At 49.9% G+C, this 24398-nt stretch overlaps 1 protein-coding gene across 1 annotated transcript in view; it reads right to left on the bottom strand.

The window, feature by feature from the left end:
• Positions 1-24398, bottom strand: part of Armc9 (armadillo repeat containing 9) — a 112346-nt gene that overhangs the window by 15854 nt on the left and 72094 nt on the right. Inside the window, exons 20-21 of the mRNA XM_013012145.1 lie at positions 13956-14060; positions 5061-5176 (exon numbers count right to left, since the gene is read on the bottom strand). Of these exons, the coding sequence (XP_012867599.1) occupies positions 5061-5176; positions 13956-14060 (221 nt within the window). The remainder of the gene's footprint in view (positions 1-5060; positions 5177-13955; positions 14061-24398) is intronic.

Below are 24398 nucleotides of genomic sequence, written 5' to 3'. Positions count from 1 at the left end.
TGCATCTGATCATACACAATAACATTTATCCAAATGAACCAGGAATGGAAACAAGAGGATTTTTTCCCCCTTTGCTCTTCTTTTTGTATTATTTGTGCATTTATCTGTCTTTGGGAAGGTAAGGGGAACACAGACATGGAAGACAAAGGGTGAACAAATGCAGCAGCGGTATTATTAGACACTATGCTGAAAGTGAGCTACATAACTTGTGGGTGGGATGAGAGGAAAAAAAGCTGGGAGACAGTGGGGGAGGGGTAAATTGTCCAAAAAGAATTGTACTCATTACCTGACTTAAACAACGATAGCCCCTCTGCACCTCACCTTTATAATAACATTAAAAGGTAAAACAAACAAACAAATACAGCTTCAACAGGTTTCCTTGTTCTAGTTCATACCATCTCTGATAACTTTTCTTCTTTCTGCTACCCACACATTCCTGCTTTAAGGCTTCGGATGCATATGTTTGAGTATATAAACAGAGACACATATCCATAGACTCACACACATATTTTGGTGGCACTCGGGTTTGAAGTCAGGGCCGCCGGATTGCTGGGCTACCCTTGAGCTATGCCCTCAGTCCTTCCTGTTTTTACCAGTCATGTTTTGGCTGGGGTCCCAGCATATGCCTGAGCCATCGCTGTCCTGATTTAGGCTTCCTGTGTTGCTGGGATCCCAGGCATGTGCCAGCTCTTCAGCCTCCCTCTGTGAGATGGAGTCTCATGGACTTTTCTTCCCAGGCTGGCCTGGAACCTTGATCTTCCCCATGTCCCAAGTCACTAGCATTGCAGGTGTGAGGCAGCTAAGGCTTAGTATATTTCTTTTCTTTTTTGGTGGGGCTTCAACTCTGGGCCTGGGCGCTGTCCCTCAGCTCTTCAGCTCAAGGCTAGCTCTCTACCACTTGAGCCACAGCGCCACTTCCGGTTTTCTTGTGGTTTATTGGAGATAAGAGTCTCACAGACTTTCTTGCCCAGGCTGGCTTTGAACTGGGATCCTCAGCTCTCAGCCTCCTGAGTAGCTAGGATTCCAGGCGTGAGCCACCGGCGCCTGGCTGGCTTAGTATATTTCTAACAATAGTGGCATGGTGACATTTCAACCAAATTTAATATACAAATCTTTAGGCTCTTCTCCAGGATGAGGCTGATGAGGGAAGGGATGAATTCAGCCTGAGACCTGACCTGCCGTCATATCAGCATGGCCAAAGGAAGGCAAGGAGACTGGGGAGGACTGGCTTCCTTATACCTGGGCCTACGTGGGTGTGCAACAGCACAGCTGCTCATGCTGCCCATGCTGGCAGAGCCTCACGGTGTCTGAGCCAGGACTGGAAAGAGACAGAGGCCAGGAGCAGCTGTCTCCCAAGGGCCTGCAGGGCCTTCTACAGGGGCACCAGCCACCTCCGCAGCAAGGGCTTCGTGCGATCACACAATGCTGGACCCTGCACAACAGTGCTACTTCATTTTAATTTTTTTTGTAGTACTGAGAATTGAACTCAGGGCTTTATACTTGCACTGGGATTACAGACTTAAGCCACCATGCTTAGCCTTAAATATCAACTCTTATAGTTCAAAGACGGAGAGATCTGTGAGCACTCAGGAGGGGAACGAGCCCTCCATGTAGTGAGCAGTTAGCACTCCATCTTCAACTCTGTTGGGATAGTCAGAGAGCGCTCAGGGGTGGAACACATCACAGTGACAGGGTTAAAGGTGGGGGTGGGGAGGACAGGAACATGGGTCCTAAGTAGACAGAGGTTGGAGCAGAGGGCTCCAGAACTCAAGGGGCATTAGTGTGTGCTAGCGTGTGTATGTGTGTGTGTGTGTGTGGGGGGGTGTTAGCATGACCAATTGGGCAGGAGCAGAAAAGGAGCCCGAAGCTGAAGGGTTAATCTGTAGCAGTGGGACTCATGGAAAGCTAAGTAAACAGAATATATACAATGGCCTGTCACTCCAATCAACACACAACTACTTATCTTTGAAATATGAGCATCTTTTCTTTTTCCTTTCTTTTTTTTTTTCTGTTGGTCATGGGGCTTGAATTCAGGGCTTGGGCACTATCACTGGGCTCTTTTGCTCAAGGCTAGCACTCTACCACAATGAGGCGTAGCGTCACTTCCTGTTTTTGAATAGTTGATTGGAGATAAGAGTCTCATGGGGACTTTTCTGCCCAGGCTGACTTCGATCTGTGATCCTCAGATCTCGGCCTCCTGAGTTGCTAGAATTACGGGTGTGAATCATTGGCACTCAGCTTCAAAGTACTCTTATGTGTGTGCAACACGCATCCATGTCCCCAAGAATGCTAAGATTCCAAATCTACCTGAACCAATGCAGGGCTATCAGGGCTGCTGGCTGCGAGGCACAAGAACTTTCTAGAGGAGGGCTGGGAAGGTGGCTCAGTGGTAGAGCTCTTGCCTTGCATGCATGAGGCCCTGGGTTCGATTCCTCAGCACCACATAAGCAAAAAGAAAAAAGCCGGAAGTGGCGCTGTGGCTCAAGTGGTAGAGCGCTAGCCTTGAGCTGAAGAGCTGAGGGGCAGCGCCCAGGCCCAGAGTTCAGGCCCCAAGACCGGACCCAAAAAAAAAAAAAAAGAACTTTCTAGAGGGCTGGGATGTAGCTCAGTGGCAAAGCGCTTGCCTAGCAAGCGCAACGTCCTGGGTTCGATCCCCAGTACCAAAAAAGAAAAGACAAAAAAAATACAGTTAAAAAAAACCCAAACAAAGAACTTTCTAGAAATGAGTTCAAGAGGCGGAGGTATGCTGAGAGGTCTGAGATCAGTGTTTGGTGAGGGTCTCCCGCTCACTGTGACGCTTGAACCCTCATGTCAGAGTGCTCAAAGTGTATGCTGAGTTGATGGGCTGGTTTGAGCCAGTCAGGGCCACGGGGCAACATGGGGACAGGCCGCCCTCCATCGGAGGAGCTAGCTGGGCCACGGGCAGGAAGAGTCCGTGGAGTGTGGTATCTGGCCCGACAATGAGCTGTGCTCAAGGGCCAGATCTGAGAGTTAGGCCCTTCCTCTCAATCCTCAGCTCAGAGAATGTCCTCATGTCCCCACTGTTTCCACTGAAAACGAAAACCAACCCCCAAAAACTAGAAAATAATTTAAAACAAGCCAGCCTTTTTTCCTATATCTGGCAAGATGAAGTGTCTTAGTTCTTTTTATTTCTATTAAGAAAAAACAAACAAACAAACAAAAAACAAAACAGAGCCAGGCACTGGAAGCTCACGCCTGTAATCCTAGCTACTGAGGAGAGTGAGATCTAAGGATCAGGGTTCAAAGCCAGCCAGGGCAGGAAAGTCTGTAAGACTCATCTGCAATTAACCACTAGAAAACTGGAAGTGGTTCTGTGGCTCAAAGTGGCCGAGTGCTAACCTGGAGCAAAAAGAGTTTAGGGACATCGCCCAGGCCCTGAGTTTGAGCCCATGACGGAAAAAAAAAAAGTCGGTGCCAGTAGCTCGCACCTGTAATCCTAGCTACTCAGGGCTGAGATCTGGGGATCACAGTTAAGAAGAGCCAAAGATCTCAGGGATGGCACCCAAGCCCTAAGTTCAAGCTCCAGGACTGGCTCCAAAAAAACTGGTAGATAAGAGTCTCATGGTCTTTCCTGACTTGGCTACCTTCGGACCCTGATCCTCAGCTCTCAGCCTCCTGAGCAGCCTGGCTTCTCTCAGCATCTATGGATGAGAGGAGAGGCTGTCAGTCAGTCCTGGCCCTCCTGCCTGACCCCTGCCTATCACCCCTACAGGACAACGGGCCTCAGGTCTTCCAGGGGAGCAGAGTTTTATTTCTTGGCAGGCCTGAGCTGTGGGGAAGGATGAATGATGTCTGGAAGCTTAAAGTGCACAGAGCTGATAACTTTTTTTTTGGGGGGGGGCGGTAATGGGGCCTGAACTCTGGGCCTGGGCGCTGTCCCTCAGCTCTTCAGCTTAAGGTGAGTGCTCTACCACTTGAGTCCAGCACCACTTCCGATTTTCTGAATGGTTTATTGGAAATAAGTCTCATAGACTTTCCTGCCCAGGCTGGCTTTGAACAGTGATCCTCAGATCTCAGCCTCCTGAGTAGCTAGGATTATAGGCGTGAGCACCAGTGCCCAGCACTTTTCTCTTATGTGATAGGAATGGAATCCACAGCCTCACCTTGCCAGACACTCTACTTCCTCCAGCTTATTACTTAATGGCAGTGCTGGGGGTTTGAACTCAGGGCCTTAGGCTTGCCAGGCAAATGCTCTACAGCTTCGGACATCCTCTTAGTCTTTTTGGCTTTAGTCACTTTAGTCACTTTCCATAGTCTCACATTCCTACCTATGGCCTCCATTAAAGCTGGGATTACAGATGTGAACTGCAATGCCTGGCTATTTTTTATGTATTTTTTGTTGAAATGAGGTCTTGCTAACATTTTTGCCCAGGCCAGCCCCAAACTGTGATCCTGCTGATTTCTGCTTCCTGAGTAACTGGGATGACATCTGTCCTAAAAAAACCCAAAACATTCATGTAAATAGCCAGGCGCTGGTGGCTCAATGCCTGTCGCCATAGCTACTCAGGAGGCTGAGATCTGAAGACTGGAGTTCAAAGTTCAGACTCACAAGAAAGACCATGAGACTCTTACTTCCAATCAGCCACCAAAAAGCTGGAAGTAGAGCTGTGTCTCCAGTGGGAGAGTGTTGGATTTGAGTGGAAAAGCTAAGGGACAGCACCCAAGCCCTGAGTTCAAGCCCCAGGACGGGTACAAAAACAGAAGACTCCAACTCATGTAGCGTAAGGTTTGGAGGCTTTAGGTATGGCATTACAATGGCAGCAAAGCAGAGCACACACAGTGGCGTGGCCCTGGCCCTGGCCAGCACTTACCACAGAGCTGGCCTTGAAGATCTCTTCCTGAAAGAAACTGGGGCGTGGCGGGGAGGGGCTCAACTTCTGCCTCCCCCAAATCCTTGGAGGACAAATAATGAAGGGCCAGCGCTTTCCAACAGCAATGCTTTATTCTGCATTTTCAAAAATCCACACATCTTCCGACAGCAGTCAGTCAAGGGGAGGTGTGAGAAAGCAAGACTCCCGCCTCCTCCAGCCCGGACTTACGCTGGGCCCCCGCTCCGGTGGCCGCTGGGGGTGACGGGCCGGCGCAGGGGCTCGTCCCCGCTCTGCTGCCCGCTGGGCAGCCCCTTCCGCCGCGCCTTCGCCGTGTTGGTCATGATCTGGGGAATAAAGAAACGGCTGGAGACATCATTCCTTGACGTCAGATTCCTCCTGTCAGTTCCCCTGACAAGAGGCTGTGAAGGAGCTGGGCGCCGGTGGCTCACGCCCGTCATCCGAGCTACTCAGGACGCTGAGGGTGCAGAGCTAGACTGGGCAGAAAGGCCTGGGAGACTCTTCTCTCCGAATTAGCCATCAAAAAGCCAGAAGTGGAGCTGTGGCTCAAGTGGTGAGAGCTAGCCATGGGCAAAGAAGCCGAGCGAGAGCTTGAAGCCTTAAGTTCAAGCCCCAGCTGTGAAGTGAAGGACCACGCGCTAGGTCACTAGAGGAAAACATGGACTGTTGGGAAAGGTCACTTCAGGGGTGCACGAGCTGCCATCCTGACTGAGGACCCGGATTTTGCAAGTACATGAGCACAAAAGATGGACAGACGTGATTTTGTGGTCAGGGAATCCTCGTCCAGGGTGAGCCGGGCCCGCAGGGAAGCGAAGGTGCGAGGAAACGTTTGCACAGCACCTCTGCGAAGGCCCCGCACCATGGTCAACAGCAAGCAGGCAGCAGGCAGCGGTCACCAACAACCACAAACATCAAAGACTTTAGAAACTGCGCTTCCCAGAACAGAGGCCAACAAGAGACCTCCCACTGTAGGTGAGACAGCCCAAACCACCCGGCGTGGAAAGCGGACACTTCCTTCAGCTTTATTTACCCAGGTGTGGTAACCGTTGCTCCTCACTATGTCGCCTCGGGAACACTGCGACTCCTTGTGTGTGTGGTGCTAGGGTTTGAGCTAAGGCTCGAAACTCAGGCTTGCTAGGCAGGTTCTCTCCACTTGAGCCATGCCTCCAGCCCTAGACAGTTCTTTTTCTATGGTGAATAGTAAGGGGGGCGACGGCAGCTGCCTGTAGCCCAGCCGCAGGGAGGCCGAGGTGGGCAGATCCTGGCCACCTCCTGGAAAAAGGAAAGTTGCAAAAACGTTCGTGTCCCTTGAATGGAAATCTTAGAGAGCAACCCAAAACATGGAAAGTGTTAAACAAGACTGCAGAGCAAAGATGCAATAATCTGTCTAGGAATAGAATAATTAAATAAAATGGCTTATAAATCTGTTACTTGTCCATTCATAAGGACAATTAGATTATGAAGAAAACACTGAAAACACTGAGTGAAAATCAGGTGTCTCTGGAACGCATCGATAGTACTTGGGGTCACGCTAAGGGCGCTAAAGGCCGGCGGGAATGGCTGCGATGACCCCCACGGCTCCCAGGGAGCCAGGACCGAGGGTGGGCTTTCTTTCACCATTTCTGGGCTTTCTATAACTGCTTACGATCACACTAATAATGAACGAAAGTGTTCAGAGTAGAAGCCAGCAATGTCACCCTGCTGGTTTCGATCGTGTGCAATAAATGACCTAAGTGGAACCACCGGGCTCCCTGGGGCCTATCTGTGGCGCTCTGGCAACTTTCTGGGAATCTAGATCTATTTCAAAATAGACATACAAGAAAACCCCGAACCCAAGGGAATTGGAATGACATTTTTCATACCTTGGGTGAACCCAGGGCAGCACCATGTCCTCATGAGGGGCAGCAGGCAGGCCTGGGACAGCGTGCTTTGGTGAGGGGCTGGGAGCACCCCCACAACAGAGAGGTGAGGGGGGCACCATTGTGGGAGCATGGAACCAAACCGGGCTCTGCCAAGAGAGCGGAGCTGCAGCTCCTCACCCTGCACACAAGGCAGGGGTGTGGCCTGCACCACTGCCCGCTCCCCTCCTCCCCATGTCCCTGGGACCCCAGGCCCCACTGGCCCCTGTCAGATGCCCTGTGCCTCCGCCCGCAGGGCCTTCTCCTCGGGGACGCCTGCCTCTGCCTCTGTGTACAGTACCAGTCAGAACCTGGCCTAAACCAACGGGGCAAGAGTTAAGGGAGAGGAGAAGGAGGAAGAGCGAGTTCCTTCCAGTCCCCTCCCGGCCCCCTTCTCCCGAGCCTGTCCTCCAGTGGGGGCGTCCTGGTGGAGGCCAGCGGTCACCTGTCTCCTGTTACCCTGGGAGGTCATTTAAGGTGGGTGGTGTTTTCCTCTCCAGTGAAGGGGTTCCATGTGCAGGGTTCAGCTAATAAACAAAGCCAAAGGAAAAAGCACTCCTGTGGAAGTCACCAGACTGAGCTCAGGGGGAGCATGAAGGGCCGGCGTGGCTTGCTAGAGCATCTGGCCGCCTGACTTCAGCATGGATGCGTGGCGGGAGCTGCGCGATCACCTGGTGACCAGGAGGCCGCGGGAGCGGGCAGTGGCTCACGCCTGTCACCCTAGATACTCAGGAGACTGAGATCTGAGGATCACGGTTCAAAGCCAGCCTGGGCAGGAAAGTCTGTGAGCCTCTTATCTCCAATTGACTACCAAAAAGTCGTAAGTGGAGATGTGGTTCAAGTGGTAGAGAGCTAGCCCTGAGCGCAACAGCTCGGGACAGCATCCGGTTCCTGAGTTCAAGGTCCGCTCCCCCCCCCAAAAAAAAGGAGGGGTGTGTGAGTGTAAGAAGCAATATGTAATTTTTTGGGTGTGTGTCCGTACTGGGGTTTGAACTCAGAGTCTCACTCTCTAGCTTTTTCTGCTCCAGGCTGGTGCTACAACTTGAGCCACAGCTCTACTTTTGGCTTTCTGCACAGGCTGGATTGACTGGATCTCAGTCCTCAGTGGCTAGAAGGGAAGAAGGAAGCTGTTCTCAAGGATCAGCAGGGCTCTCAGGACAGACCGTGCAGACGGCCATGAGGTCTAGTTCCTCTTGACCAGATAGTTCACGTGATGCCAGCTTCCCTTGAGTCCTCCTGACAAGGACTGAGACAACAACCCTCAAGAGTATGTTCTGAGTGCAAGTGCATGCACACCTTTTGCCCCTACGCTAATGCTTTGTCTGCTTGAGCCTCACACTTGAGCCTCACCTGAGGAGGGCTGAAGATGGGCTGCCGGGCTGCCTTCCCAGGGCTGCTGCAGGCCCTAACAATCCGCCTTCCCTGCCCTTTCTCGTGTCTCTTTATTTAGCCATTTATATTTGCACTCGACACAGGCAACTCCTGGAGTTTAGGCCTTGGACCTAAGATTCTGGTTTCAAAAACAAGAATTTTTCAAGATTCTCATGTAGTTAGGTGCAGTAGCTCATGACTGCCATCCTAGCCACTCAGGAGTCAGGAATTGGAGGATCATGGTTCAAGGGTAGTCTAGTTTGAGAGACTCTATCTCAACTCATAAAAAAGAAGGGCATAGTGGTTCCTGTCTGTCATTCAGACTATGTAGGAAGTGTAAATAGGAGAGTCCCAGTCCAGACCAGCCTGGGACAAAGTAGAAGACCATATTTGAAAACATCAAGGCAAAAGGGCTGGGGGCATGGTCCAAGTGGTAGAGAGCCTGCCTAGCAAATCCCAGTAGTCCAGGTGTCAGTGGCTCAGGCTTGTAATTCTAGCCACTCTGGAGGCTTGAGATCTGGTGACTGTGGTTTGAGGCCAGCCAGGGCAGACAAATCTGAGAGAATCTTATCTCCAATTAACCAGTAAAAAGTAGGAACTGGAGGTGTGGCTCAAGTGGCAGAGTGCTAGCCTGGAGCCATAAAGCCAAGCAACAGCATGAGGCTTGGAGTTCAAGCTCCAGTACCAGCACAAAAAATAAATGAATAAATAAACCCAGAACCCAAAGAAGAAAAAAAAATAAAAGCAAAATGTTCAAGTGAATGACTCCCTCCCTATACCAGGACAAACGGCAAAGCCCTCGAGGGCATGCTATACAACAGAATTCTGTATGGACACTTGCGGAATGCCTTATCTTTCCTCTCAGGAAAATGTATTAAGACTCTTAAGATATGAAAACTTAAAAATTATGTTTTGTTGGTGTAAAATAACAACTCTGGGCGCTGGGAAGGTGGCTCAGTGGTAGAGTGCTCGCCTTACATGCATGAGGCCCTGGGTTCAATTCCTCAGCACCACATAAGCAGAAAAAGCCAGAAGTGGGGCTTAGGCTCAAGTGGTAGAGTGTTGGTCTACAGCTGAAGAACTGGGGGACAGTGCCCAGGCCCAGATTTCAGGCCCCACAACCAAAAAAAAAAAAAAAAGAAAGAAAAAGAAACAACTCTGCTTACAAGGGAAAAAAAAAATTCTGGGCCAAGAATGAGTGAGCACAGACTCAAGTTCCCTGGCTCACATTTCCAGAGGGAGCTACGCAACTTTTTTTTTTTTTTTCTAGTATCAGTATTTCAACTCAGTATTGTGCTTGCTTGGTTGGTGCTCTACCATTTGAGCCACCTCTCCAGTCTCTTTAGGTTTTTTGCTGGTTATTGTGGAGATGAAGTCTCACAGACTTTTCTGGCCTAGGCTAGCTCTGAACCTCAATCCTCTGGACCTCAGCCTCGTAAGTAGCTTGGGTTCCCAGCAAATTACAGGAACTGTTATGTTATAGTCAGGGAGCAACGATGGTTGGGAGTCAATGTGTTTATGGAACAGGCAGGTGGGGTCAGGAGGTGGGAGTAGCTGCAGGATTTAGGAGTCATCCCTACCAAGGGCTTCTACAGTACAGGATTCAATGGGCAGAAGCTGCCTTGAGGCAGGTGAGGGCATCTAGACAGCCCCGCCCCCTGTTCTAGCTAGGGCTCTGGAGACTCTAGGCTGGATGCAGGGGATGGTGGTAAACAGCTCTTAAAAGGGACTAATGATGCCCAAGAAATCTTTGGCTCTTTACCTGCAGCATCCCATCTGTACACATGCATGTTCTAGTCAGCCAAGGCCAAACGTCTGAGGCTCTTTTTTCTTTTTTGTTGGTTGTGGGGCTTGAACTCTGGGCCTGGGCGCTGTCCCTCAGCTCTTCAGCTCAAGGTGAGCTACCACTTGAGCCACAGCGCCACTTCTGGTTTTCTGGTAGCGCAAGCTACCGGCGCCCCACTGGTCTGAGGCTCTTGAACAGAGGTGGGCATGTTCAGAGAACTTCAGATCACAATTTTTATGTTTATAAAGCACCACAAACTTGCCACAAAGAAAGGTGAACAGAAGGTATCACACAAAGATACAGAAGAAAATCTATGCGCTGTGTGGAGCACTGTGTGGAGGGCCTGGAGCTTGTCTTGAGTCATGTCTCAGCCCTTTTTGCTGTATGTTTTTGAATAAGGTCTTGCTTTTTGCTCAGATGGCATGGGTCCTGATTTCCCTATGTATGATTCTTCCACAGCTGGGAGGATACCCAGCTTTTTACTGGATGACATGGGGGATCTCAAGGCTTTGCTCAATCCTTTCCCATCTGTCTCTAGTAGCTCCATGTACGAGGAGGAGCCGCCTCACCCAGCTGAGACTTGACCTCTAGTGACCCTGCCTCATTTCCCAAGGGCTGCCATTACAGGCCTGTGCCACCTGCCCAGCTTCTATATTCTTTTATGTTGAAGACCTCCAAACTGCCTTCTCTTGGCAGTCAGGTGAAATGAAAAAGACTAGGGGGCCTTGGTTCAAGTGGTAGAGCTGAAGGGCTGAGGGACGTGGCCAGGCCCAGAGTTCAGGCCCCATGACGGGGAGGGTGGGGTGGGGTGGGGAGACCAGGGCCCGAGGCGCCGCTGCGGCGAAAGTCCATCCACTGAGCAGGCGCAGCAGCCCCGCCCCATGCCACATCGGGGCTGGGAACGACTGTCGTTGTTCTTTGTATCTTTCCTTCCTCTCTCTCTCTCTCCTTTTCTCCTTTCTCCTTTCCCTCCTTCCTCCCCCCCCTTCCCTTCCCAAAGAGCCCGTACTGAGGGCTACCTTTTATGGCTTTCCTGCTCAAGTCTGGTGCTCCACCAGTTGAGCTATACTTCCACTTCCAGCTTTTTGGCGGTTAACTGGAAATAAGAGTCCCGTAAGGGGGGTGAGGGGAGGATGGGATGGGAAGGGGAAACAGAGGAGGAGGCTACAATGCTTGATAAGAAATGTACTCATTACCTTGCCCATGTAATTGTAACCCCTCTGTACAGTATTTTCACAATTAAAAAAAAGAGTCCCATGAACTTTTCTGTCTGAGCTGGCTTTGAACCATGATTCTCAGATCTCAGCCCGGAAGTGCTGGGATTCCAGGCATGAGCTGCCGCTGCCCAGCTTCCCAGACCATGTTGAAGCCTATGCTGTGGTCCTGGCTCTGCAGGATGAGATCTGCCCGTCTCCTGCCACTCTGGCTGTTTTTTCCAGCTCTCAGCAAGCACGGTTCCAACTGTTCCGTGGCTGCTTTTGTAAACGTCGTTAGCATTCTGTCGTGACAGGTCAGCTTCAAGAAAGACACTGAAATACTTTCTGTGTGTGCTACTACTGGGGCTTGAACTCAGGGCCTAGGTGCTGTCTTGAGCTTTGTTTTTTCCTCCTCAAGGCTACGCTCTACCACTTGAGCCACAGCTCCACTCTGAGCGAGGATTACAGGCATGAGCCACCAGTGACTGGCTCAAGTGTAATTTTTTTTTTTTTTGTCGGTCATGGGCCTGAATGCTGTCCCTCAGCTCTTCAGCTCAAGGCTAGCGCTCTACCAGTTGAGCCACAGCGCCACTTCCGGCTTTTTTCTTTTTGCTTATGTGGTGGTAAGGAATCGAACCCAGGGCCTCATGCATGCAAGGCAAGCGCTCGACCACTGAGCCACCTTCCCAGCCCAAAGAGTGTAAATTTGTTTTTGACTGCATGTTTCCAAAAGCCAACGTCTTCAGACTAACCTGGAGAGCCTGCGAGGCCCGAGCTGCTCCTTGCCGGTGCAGTGCGCCCAGCCGTGGCCAGCGGCCCTTGTTCAGCACACAGTTAGGAGGTGACTTTCTGTGCACCCCAGGATGAGGGGAGAGGGAGGCCCCTCTGCTGCAGGTGGGCAGCACCAGGTGCCGGGCCCAGGCGGCCAGGGCAGCGTGACCAGGGCAGGAGGCGCTGGCTGGGTGTCTACACAAGCCCTCCTGGTGACTCAGGATGGGTCACAGGGGACCCAGAGGCTGTGCTGCGTCCTGACTTGTGTGGCGTGTGAACATGATGAAAGGAAGGCGGCCCTCACCCCTTGCGCGTGTCACCACGGGGGGTGAGAGCACACAGGCGAGAGGGGAGGGGCCCGGGAGACGAGGGGAGACGAGGCGGCCTCCTCCATGCCCGCGCATGGCTGTGCTGGACGCATGGCCGCCAAGACGCCGCTCCAATCACAGCACCAAGGAAGGCGAATCCCTTGGTCTCCACGTCCATGTGGCTGCCATTTCCAGATGCCAACATCTGGGTTACGGGCAGGTGGGATGCTCTGGTGCTCTGGGCCTCACAGGTGTGCTGGCTGGGCGAGCGGCCCCCACACTCTGCCCGCCCCAGCACTTCACGGAGTTCACGTGCCACATGCCATCACCAGAGGGCGGAGTCAGGTCCATGTGCTACAGGGAATGTCGCTGCTGGCGTTCACATGCTATATGGCTGTTTGGGGCTGGGAGTTGGGGACACAGGCACAGGTGTCCTCACCGGCCATCCAGAGGACTCTGTCCCATCTGCTCTGTTTTCCTCCCCGCCAGCTTGTGAAGCAGCAGGGCCCCCCTCCCCGCCCATGCTTTGAAGAATGTGCGTCCTATCCAGAGGCCCAGCCCTCTGACAAAGCCCGTGTGTCTCCGAGGGAAACAGAGGCCTAGTCATGGTCCAAGGCCCAGGAGTCTCACGGACTTTTCCTGCCTGGGCTGGCTTTGAACCAAGATCCTCAGGGCTCAGCCTTGTGAGTAGCTAGGATTACAGGCGTGAGCCCCTAATGTCTGGCTCTTCCTTCATCTTGTCCTCAGTCTACGCAGCCCAAAGTAGCCAGAGTGCAAATCTAAGCTGACATGTGAAAGCATAAATCACACACTTATTCCGCTGTGCTCAGGTGGAGTGAAATATGGGCCCTTCCTCTAGAGCGCTTCCAATGCTGCCAGTGCATCCTGAATGCTTCTCCTCTGTTCTGACACTGCGTCTTCAGGCTCTCCACTGGCCTTCTGTGCTCAGGGCTCCTCTTCTTCCCCACTGGAGAGGTCCTGCCTCAGTCCGTTCGTCCCTTTCCACACGGTTTCCTTGGGCACCAGCCTCCACCTGCGCTGACCTACCTGCTGGTCAGCGCTTGGGAATGGAGCGGCAATGGCGAGGCCGCTGCAGGATCAGCGCTTGGGAATGGAGCGGCAATGGCGAGGCCGCTGCAGGGTCCAGCAGGCGCCTCTGGTCCTGTTCCTCCTCTCGCACTTCTGCGCACCAGCATGTCCACCTGTGATGCGTCTCCACGACCGCTGAGACCAACGCGACAACGGGATCTTCTTTTTGGCAGCACTGGGGTTTGAACTAGGGCTTCAGGTTTAAGGTCTACCTGTAGCCCTTTCTGCTTTAATTTCAGAGACGTGCTTTTTGTGTGTGTGTGGATCATGGGGCTTGAACTCTGGGCCTGGGCACTGACCCTCAGCATTTCAGATAATGGCTAGTTGCCTAACCATTTGAGCCACAGCACCACTTCCGGTTTTCTGGTGGTTTACTGGAGATAAGAGTCTCACAGACTTCCCTGCCTGGGCTGGATTTGAACCACAATCCTCAGATCTCAGTCTCCTGAGTAGCTAGGATTACAGCGTGAGCCCCCCATGACTGGTGATCTTAGGCTTTTTTCCCTGGCCAGGCCCAAACCACAATTCTTATTTCTACTTCCTGCCTAGCTGGGATTACAGGTGTGAGTGACCATGCCCGATTTTAACCTGGCCTCTGATAAACACGGTGTTATAAGGAGCCTCTCTGGAGACCCTAGTCCCGCGTGTGCACTTCCGCTCCAGCCCCGCCCCCACGGGGCACTTACTCCCAAGTACTCTGTGGTCAGAAGCTTCTCGCCTGAGAGTTCTCCGAGCTGGGGCTGGATCAGCTCATCCTTGTCCAGGTCGGCTTCCATGGTGTCGTGGTCTTCCTGTTTCAAAGGAGACAAGGTGAGTGTTCTGGAAACTGCCACAGGCCCCCAGAGGGCAGTGCCCCAGGGGTGCAGCTCCATGAATGCCAAGGCCTCACACATGACAACGCACGGGCTTGCATCTCGCAGGGCCTTGGGGGCCGCGCCTCAGGGGTGCAGCTGCCACCAAACAGGAAGGCATCCAACACAACAACACATGGGGCTGTAGCTCATAGGGCCTTGAACCTCCCCATGAGGGTGAGGGGAGAAGGCCAAGAGCCCCCTGGGAAGTGATGCTCAGTCAGCCCGTCCAAGGCTGTGGCTGAGGCAGGAAGAGGTCCAATGAAGCCCTTTGCAATCTCTCCTAATCTCTGTCCTTAGGATTTGTGTGAGGCCAGGTGCCAGGGGCATGAACGGTCAGTCAAGTCAGCCAACAGACAAGAGTCCAGTCACATGTACAGGCCTCATGGGACTGTGAGACTGTATGGTAAAGGCTGACCTCAAACTCACTGTTCTCCTAGCTTAGCCTCTTAAGTGCTGGGATTAGAGGCATGTGTCATCATGCCTGGCAGGAGCCAATATCTGACAGAGACATTAGAATTATGACAGATGTTGGACTAGCCATCATGCTTCACAATGAGCAATTACAAATGTTATGAAGCAAATTACAAAAAGAGGCAGTTTCAAGAATATAGCAAAAGAGGAGGAAAAATATGCCAAAGCAAGGTAGTGGAAACAGAATCAATGAAAAGGAAAACAAGCTGGGCATGACGGTGCTCCTTCTTTAATCTCAGTTACTCGGGAATTGGAGACGTGGAGATCATGAGCTTGAGGCCATCCTGGGCAAAGTTAGTGTGACATCCTATCTCAACAACAAGATAAAGGCTGGGTGAAGTAGTGTACACCTATCATTCCCAGCTCCTTGGGAGGATCACAGTTCCAGGCCAGCCTATCCCAAGAGAAGAAGCCTGACATGATGGCCCCCATTATCCCAGCTTCAGTGGGAAGCATGAAATAGGACTGTGGTCCAGGCAGGCCCAGACAAAGAGTGAGACCCTATTTCAAAATAATCAGTGCAAAAACGAGCTGGAGATACGGTTCCTCTGAGAAGTGGGTGCCCTGGCCTACAGAAATCCTAACGAGTGAGCACAGGCTGCAAGAGGAAGGCCCTAAGCTCAGACCCAGTACATCTGCCAAAAAGATAAAAATGAAAAGAAATAAAGGATGGGGTGTGGCTCAAGTGTGGAGTCTGGCTGGCATGTGCTGCAAGGTCCTGGGTTCCATCCCTAATGCAGAGAAGAAAAAGTAAGAGAATGAAAATGAGAATGGAAAAAAAGAGAAAATTAGTGAGCTAAAGAGCTAGTTCCTTGAGCCGATCCATAATATTGACAGACCTCCAGTAAGCCTGACAGAAAGACAACACACGTTTTCCATAGTAGAAGGGAACAGAAGGCTGGGGCCCCCAGGTCCTGTAATCCCAGCTACTCAGGAGGCCGAGACCTGAGGATCACAGTTCTGAGCCAGCTGAGCAGACAAATCTGAGACTCTAATCTCCAATTAACCAGCAAAATGCTCAGTTGGAGGTGTGGCTCAAATGGTAGGGCACCAACTGTGGGTGGTTGAATGAAGACACCAGAACCTGAGTTCAAGCCCTGGTACTGGTTCACACACGTGCACGCACGCATGCACACACACACACACACACGAGGCAACAAGTGACATCACTACTGACCTTATAGACATGAAACTGTTAATAAGGACTCATGACCTGCCACCCAACACACATAAGTTTGACAACTTAAGAAGAAAAACACAATTACAGGCCTTTCAATGTGATATAGATAATGTGAATAAATGCATAATTATTGAGGAAACAAATTTGTAATTTAAAAATTCACAAAACAAACTCCATGACCATGTGGTTTCACTGGAGAAGTCAACTATGCTTTTAAAGAAGTAATAATCCAGAAAACAGGAGAGGCAATGTTTCCTAAGTCATTTTGTGAAGTTAGTGTTACTCTGGTACCAAAGCCAGACACAGATTGTACCAAAAAAAAGAGAGAGAAAAAGAAATATCCCTCATGAAAATAGTATAGAAATCCTTTAAAATATGGGCTGAACTTGATCATAATATATCATGCATGGGCATATCACAATGACCTGCCTTTGCATAAAAAAAAGAATAGAAAAAAGTGGACTGGACTGGAGGCATGGCTCAAGTGGTAGAGCACCAGCTGTGAGCGAAAACTGAGTAAGAGCTCAGGCCTCAAGTTCAAGCCTCAGTACTGGCGAGTGCATGCACGCGCGCACGCACACACACGCACACATACACACACCCCACATTCACAAAGAAATGATTAGGTGTAGTTCTAACAGTTTTATAGGAGGAAAAAAGGAAAACAAAGAAGGAAAAAGAGAAGTTACAAGATGTACAGGCTGAGTATTGGTGGTGAAATCAGAGGATCCAAATGGAGAAGCACCGCTTGGTCATAAACTGATATTCAACACTGTGAAGATGCCAGTGTTCCCCTACGTGATAACACCGATACAGTGCAACTTGTATCAAAGCCCAAGTTTTGTTTTCTTTTGGGGGGGGTGGTCCTGGGGCTTGAACTCTGGGCCTGAGCTCTGTCCCTCAGCTCTTCAGCTCAAGGCGAGCCCTATACCACTTAAGCCACAGCGCCACTTCCCGTTTTCTGTTGGCTAATTGGAGATAAGAGTCTCCCAGCCTTTCCTGGACCCGGTTGGCTTTGATTGGGATCCTTAGATCTGAGTAAATAGGATTACAGGCTTGAGCCACCAGGCGCCTGGCAAGTTTTTTTTTTTTTTAAAGACATAGATGATTATTCTAAAATTTATATGGAAAGGCAAAGGAGCTAGAATAGCCTAAGACAATTTGAAAAAGAGGACAAACAACTCCATGGTGGACAGTGACACATTCCTGTAATCGCAGCACTTGGGAGGGAGGGACAGGAGCATCTTCAGTTAAGGACAGCTTCGGCTACGTGGTGAGTTCAGCTCCATGGAGCCCTGGTGCTTGCTGCAGGTGAACTCAACATGGAGAGGGGAGGAAAGGGAAGGCTCACCAGGTCCCTCTCCCCTCCCTGCTCCAGTCACAGGTGGAGAATTCCCAGCTCCTGCCACCGCCGCTGCGCTAAGCCCCTCCTCAGTCCTCTTCTTCATGGTGAGGGGAGCTGGCCAGTGCTAGGGGGCCTGCCGGCCTGGCAGCTCACTAGGGGTTCCCTAAGGGTAACGAATGCATGGCCCCTACCCCGGGCCCCCTCTGTGCTGGCCCTGGAAGATTGCCAACTTGGCTTGAGCTGAGTTTATCAAGAGTAACATCGCGGGGATCGGATAGTGTGTACATATTGTGTACTTCTTTGGGGGAAAATGACTGCTCATGAGGACCCAGGGCAGGCCTCTGTGCTGTGAGTGGCAGGCTCTGGGCCTTGTAGCCTTTCACTCTTGTCCAGGGAATAAGCCTCGGGGCCCCAGCTGGAAATGGGACCGTGAATCAGAGTTTCATAGACACCCTGACAGCCCCCCTCCCTGCCAGGAGCAAATACAAAACCTGAAGGAACAAAAAACACATGTCCACATTCCATTTCAAAGGGAAAGATGCAATGGCTGACCCCAGCCATTACCAGCGCAGGTATTTCTTTGCCCGCAGAACTGGGACATATATAAGGCCTGTTCACTGGCAAATCAACCTATACATACCACGCTGGCCAGCCGCACACCCTCACCACAGATAAAGTAAGACCAGGAGACAATGGCGCACACCTCTAACCCTATTTAGGAGGCTAAGATGTGAGGACTGCATTTTGAAGCCAATCCAGGCTGACAGATCTATGAAACTCTTATCTCCAAATAATCAGCAAAAAGCCAGAAGTGGAGGTGTGCCTCAAGTATTGGAGCACTAGCTGGGAACAACAACAACAAAAAGCCAAGTGAGAGTACGTGGCCCCAAGTTCAAATTCCAGTACATATACAGATTCACTTATTCAAATGTGTGTTTTTGTTTTGTTGGTCATGGGGCTTGAACTGGATTGATTATAGCCTCAGAGCTTTTGAGCTCAAGGCTTGCTCTCTACCACTATGAGGCACTTTCGGTTTCCTGGGCTTAATTGGAGATAAGAGTTCATGGACTTTGCTGCCTGGGATGGCTGTGAACCAAGATCCTCAGATCTCAGCCTCCTGAGTAGCTAGGATTATAGGCATGAGCCACCAGTGCCTAGCTCAAATTGTTTTTTAACGCTTAAGTTTTTCTTTAATTAAAAGTACCTCATAATTATGTCCATTAATAACTGACAGCCCCCCCCCAACCCAGGACAATTCCTGCATTTGGACTGTGCATATGTAAGACATTCATACCAGTGACATGGGGCTGCAGCTTAGTTAACACTGGCAGAAAGAGTACAGGAAGAGCCAGGGTCCTACAACTGACTGACACGCTCACGATGTGCACACTGCTTCTCCTGCTTCAGTTTCTCTACCGTGCCGCACAGGCAAACGCCACAGCGCTAACCAGATGCCAATGCAAAATGTAGGGTGGTAAGAAAATGGGTGTGAATGTCATGACTTAAAAAGTTTTGTATTGAAGCCAGATGCCAAAACCACCAAAAAAGCCAGCTTCCCGCCATGTCTGGAAACTGCATGGACAAGGCAGGCGGAGGAAGCCGCCTGATGGGGGGGCGAGGGGGGGATGGCCTATGGGAGGACCTGCCAGAATGGAGCCTTGCTGAGTAACACCTGCTCCCATTTTTGGGTGGGCGCCGAGTGGACTGAAACAAGTTGGAGGGTGAGGGGACAGGCATGATGGCTCGGGCGCACTAGCAGGGATGGTGCCAGCCTGGCTGGGTGCAAGGTGTGCTCTGTGGACGGGCACCTCGCTTGCTGTGCTTGTGGGTGGCTCCTGAATGCCAAGAACACCACACAGCACTTAAAATCCACTTTGTGAAGCTCGGCAGTGATGAATAAGGAAAGCCTTCAAGAATAAATGCCTTCCTAGGGTGGGTCTTAAATACCATTGTTGGAGGAATTTTACTAAAATTACTGCCTTTATGTTCTTGGGCAGAATGCATCAGATTACCAGTCTGGGGAAGCAGAGTGAGAACGGTAGCTCCAAGATTAAAAATGCCTCAGGAGAAAGGCCCTGCAGACGAGAAGAAGTTTAGATGTTCTAATACGAGGCTTCTGCAGAGCAGCGTGAGATCCTATGACACTACGAGATTCTTAACTGGAGGCTTTAGACACAAAATACCCCGACAAACCCGACTCGAAGCAACTGGCCTGAACACAAAATGGGCTGACCACTGAATGCACTGGGAAAACTCAGATTCCTGCAGATGAATGCAGAGGGCAGACTGGGTGGGAGTGGGCTCACGCGGCCCGGTGAGAGCAGCCGGTGTGCTTTGCCACTGGAAAAGAATGACAAGAGTTCTTTGGAGGTTTAAACTTGAGATGCTCCTCACTGCCCTGAACTGGACACTTCACTCTTACAGAACTCCAGGGAAATCTTCGGCCTGGGAGAGCCGGGCGGACGGAGGTGCCCAGGCTTGGCGCTGTGGGCGGCCATTTCCCTAGCTGTCAGGCGCTGTCCCATTGGTGTGCTCCTGGCCGGGCTGTGGATGTGGGCAAGCTCTGACTCCTCCAGGGCTGTGTGGTGACACCTCAGCCATGGTGACTGGTTGCTCTGGACATCTACTTCCTCATTCACAAAATGCTGTGACAGCTGGTCTAACCACCTAAGCAGTTCATTAAATAACCACAGAATAAAACCCAGAGACCCTAACTAGAGACTTCCTGCTTCTTTGACTATTGTGTTAGCTGCTTGATTTGCTTGCTGACACTTATTTCTGATGTCCAAGTTAGGAAGTCTGGGAGTGCCTGACCACAACTCAAGATTTTACTATGTAAAGCTAAACAAAGAAATGTTTAAAAAGGGATCATGTGGCCAGGGCTCTGGTGGCTCACACCTGTAATCCTTAGCTACTCAGGAGGCAAAGATCTCAGGATTGAGGTTTGAAGCCAATCCAGGTACCTTATTTGTCAAGATATTTTCAAATATCACTATTTGGCCAAGGTTATGTTGGGGATCATCTGTCAAAATCTGTGAATAGATTTAATGGTAATAACCAAACGGTTTTCTATGTCAATAATTAGAGAAGATGACCAGGGTATCTTTTGAGTTTTAAACATGTTTCTAAAAAAATAAAAAAAATAGTTGATTATCCTTCTCTTTTCTATAAAATGATGGTAAGTTAGGTGCTGGTGGCTCATGCCTGTCATCCCTAGCTGCTACTCAGGAGGCTGACATCTGAGGATCATGGTTAGAAGCCAGCCGGGGCAGAAAAGTCCACGAGACTCGTGCCTACAAATAACCACCAAAAAGCTAGAACTGGAGGTGTGGCTCAAGTGGTAGAGTACCCTTGAGAGAGAAAGCTAAGTGAGAGTAAGATGCTCCATTGCTCTGAGTTAAGCCCCTCTCCTGGCATAAACAGAGGTGTTTGTTGGGGATGCTGTGGGATGATATAAGGGTTCAGTCCCTTTGGAGTACAATTTGGCAGAACTATGGGAAACCTTCATACCCCTTAACCAGTGAGTCGGTGGCCCGGTGTGAACTCCACCTTCTTTGGAGAGTGGTTTGTTCTCCTGGTAGAAAGCCACGCTGCAGTTGCATGCACGAACGAGGCAGTGTGCTAGGGATGAACCGCTAATGTTTACCGCTGAATGAAAAATGCATGTTGGTAAATGATTCATAGACTATTAAACCACTTACATAAAATTAGGGGTATAGCTAAGAGGGAGAGTGCTTGCCTGCCATGTACAAGGCCCTGGGTTCAAACCCCAGCCCTGTAAAACAAACAAACCATAAACACAGTGCAGATGGAACCAGATCCATGTGGAAAGCACAGAATCATCCAGCTACTTCTGGAGTCTGGGGAGGGAGGTGAAGGAGAAGGGATAGATCCTAAGGTGGCTATTATTTTCTGTAGTTTCTGGAAAGTCTAAAAGGATTTCTTAGGTCAAAAACTCCATGTCCTCCCCTTAAGAAGATGGTCTGGAGGCCACATGCGTGATAGGCCACGAGCACCGGAAATGGGCAGTCTGCAGAGAGAGCAGAGACGAGGCCTGGGTCACAACGGGGAACAGAGAGGGAAATGAAAGATACAAGGGACTTTCAGACGATGAGTCACAGCACCGGGAGACAGTGACAAGAATAGCAGAGTGGTGAGTCCAGGGTCCCTCAGCATTCACAGGCACAGGGGCCCTAGGCAGGCGGGCCACACCCGAAGCTCACCTTGGTGAGTTTTGTGACTTTGGTGCACTCAGACCCAACACCTAGCCCAGGGGCTAAAGACCAGGATAAGCCTCTCTAGCTTAATAGCCAACAGATGGCTTACTAAGAGAAAGCAGCGTGTTTGTACAGAGTGGTCAGGCCACGCAGGGTGAAGTGCGGCTGGATGCATCCGCCCCTCTGTGCACCTGGCCATTGCCTTGAGGCTCAGCTGAAGTCCCCCAGGAGCCAAGCTCGAGCAACGATTTACAAACTCACTTGGCAGTTTTAGCTCTCAGTGTAAACTGGCAGAATAGCACTCTGTCCACCATGAGGCTCGCTGTGTCCTTTCTGTTGTCTTTCCAATCACTTCTCTCCACATGACATACTGCATTCCTATTCGCTTATTTGGCTAAGGTCTGCGCTGTCTCCATAGAAGACATTTGTTTCTATCTCCATAGGGTCTGATGGAACATGAGTAGATCCTGCATTTCTCCTCTACAGAAATCAAGTACAAAATGTGGCACATTTTTATAAACCCCAGTAATGTCAGGATACTGGATTTTAGCATGTGGGAGGCCAAGGCCTGAGGATCAGGGGGGGTCCAGGCCAGCAAGGGTTACAGCAAGATCCTGTCTCAAAGAAAAGATAAATGAAAAAGATAAGCCCCAAATTTAAAAACAGACCATGAGCCCAAGGCTGGAAAACCCAGCTTGGGCTACATAGAGAGTTTAAGGCCAGTCTGAGCTACACAATGAAGCCCTGTCTTAATAAACCAAGGGCTGGGAATGTAGCTCAGTGGTAGAGCACTTTGCTTAGCTTATGCAAAGCATGGGTTCAGTCCACGGTACTGCAAAACAAATAAACAACACAACACACACACAAAATGAGAAAATTTGCTGGTAACAAACCCATATTAATAGGAATGATAAATGCATCAGTGAAGAGTTATATATATCTATATACAGGTATATGGAGATATATAATAGATATATATAGATATATATGTCTCCTTTCCCCTAGTTTCTTTGTAAGAATTAAGATGCAACACTGAGTTGAAAGCAAGTATCTATATACTATTTATGGCAATCAGAGTACAAAAGAGGAACAGAAGTGGAGCCAAATAGATAGAAAGTTTTCATGCTTTATGAGAAATAAATCAGTATTAACTCAGAGGAGATTATGACAAGACATCTATTGTAGTCCTTTTAACCAATGTTTTTATAAAGCAAATAAAGCTAAAAAGCTAACAACTAGTGTATTAAAAATATGTGTTTAAGGAAGTAAAGCTGTGGTTCAAATGGTAAGGGTACTGACCTTGAGCAAAAAGCTAAGGAAGAGCATGAGGCCCTGAGTTCAAGTTCCAATATCAACACCAAAAAAAACCCCCAAATCAAAACAAAAAACAAAAAAAACCCAGTATGTATTTGTTTAGCATGGAACAAAGGGGGTTTTAGGGTTTGTTTTTTTCGGAGTTTACAATCAGGGCCTGGGCAATGTCCATGATTTTTTTTTCCAGTCTTGGGGCTTGACCTCAGGCCTCAGGGTTTGGGCACTGTCCCTGACTTTCTTTAGCTCAAGGTAGTAGTCTACCATTTGAGCCACAGTGTCACTTCTGTTTATGTGGTACTGAGGAATTGAACCCAGAGTTTCATGCATGCGAGGTAAGCACTCTACCACTAAGCCACAGTTCCAGCCTGTCCGTGGGCTTTTTTTTTTTTTTTTTTAAATTGAAGGCTAGCATTCTACCACTTTGAGCCACAGCTCCACTTCTGGCTTTTTGGTAGTTAACTGGAGATAAAGGTCTCACAGACTTTCCTGTTTAGTCTGACTTTGAACTATGACCTTCAGATCTCAGCCTCCAGTGTAGCTAGGATTACAGGCATGAACCACCAGCACCCAGATACTGTTTCACTTTTAAATGTCAAGTGATGGTGATTTGATTCGGCAGAAATAAACTTATTAAATAAAAATATAAAATGGAATGCTGCACAATGCTCTTAAATTCTAAGTATTTATTGGATAGTTAAAAATGACAAAAATATACAATGCACTAATATTCCAACAACTTGTGATGACAGGTAAAACTCACTATTTCAGCCTAATTTTTAAAGAAATTACCTAAGGGAGGAAAATGTTTACTGTAGACCAATGGGTTGACCTTTTCTGTATCTGTCTCCGAGGAAACGGATACTAGACAAATAGGATTTGTAAATGCCCAGGAATCACGAGGCATCTACAAGCCTTTACCCTGTTTTGAGGCATCTCATGTCTGTTTCCATAGAAACCAGAGTGGACCTAAGGGCAGCAGCCATGACTCACCTAGGGGCAGAGCACCCAGACATGATCTGGTGCCCAGGAGAAGCTGAAAAGGTACTAGAAAAATGCCAATGGCTTAATTGGGAAACCCTAGTTTCCTTACTGACTTGGTTAAATAATGGAAAAGCCTGGCAAGAAATATCAACATAGAGCAGACATTTCTCTGCTAATGAGGTAATGGTCTACCCATCCCGTGGCAAGCAAGCTGTCCAGGAGGGGAGGCCATCAGCGGAGGGAACGCATGGAGAGCTGCAGGCTCTCTGGCTTTGAACCTTGAAGCAGCTGCAAGTGGCCCAAGTGTATGACAGTGGAGGGGGAAGGGCAGGGAGAGAGGAGGCCCGGCTCTCCACAGGGTCATGGGTTGCTGGGATGCTGGACAGGACCTGTCTGCTTCCAGGCCTTCCATGTACCTCACATCTAAAAGCTAAAATCATGGCTTCTCATGGTTTTACCATTCCTATTTTCCCAGCTACTCAAAGTCAATGACAGCTCTTTAGTTCCCCTTTCCTCCTAGCTCCACTTCTGGGCATGCTCAGACAAGTTCAGCCCCACTCTCCAAGAAAGCCTGAGGAGGGGGGCTGGGAAGTTGGCTCAGTGGTAGAGCACTTGCCTTGCGTGCATGAGGCCCTGGGTTCAATTCCTCAGCACCATATAAGAAAAAAGCCGGAAGTGGTGCTGTGGTCAAGTGGTAGAGTGCTAGCCTTGAGCTGAAGAGCTGAGGGACAGCGCCCAGGCCCAGAGTTCAGGCCCCACGACTGGAC

The sequence above is a fragment of the Dipodomys ordii genome, unplaced genomic scaffold, assembly GCF_000151885.1.
Source record: "Dipodomys ordii isolate 6190 unplaced genomic scaffold, Dord_2.0 Scaffold1, whole genome shotgun sequence".
NCBI lineage: Eukaryota > Metazoa > Chordata > Mammalia > Rodentia > Heteromyidae > Dipodomys > Dipodomys ordii.
This window is presented reverse-complemented; position numbering and strand designations above follow the sequence as displayed.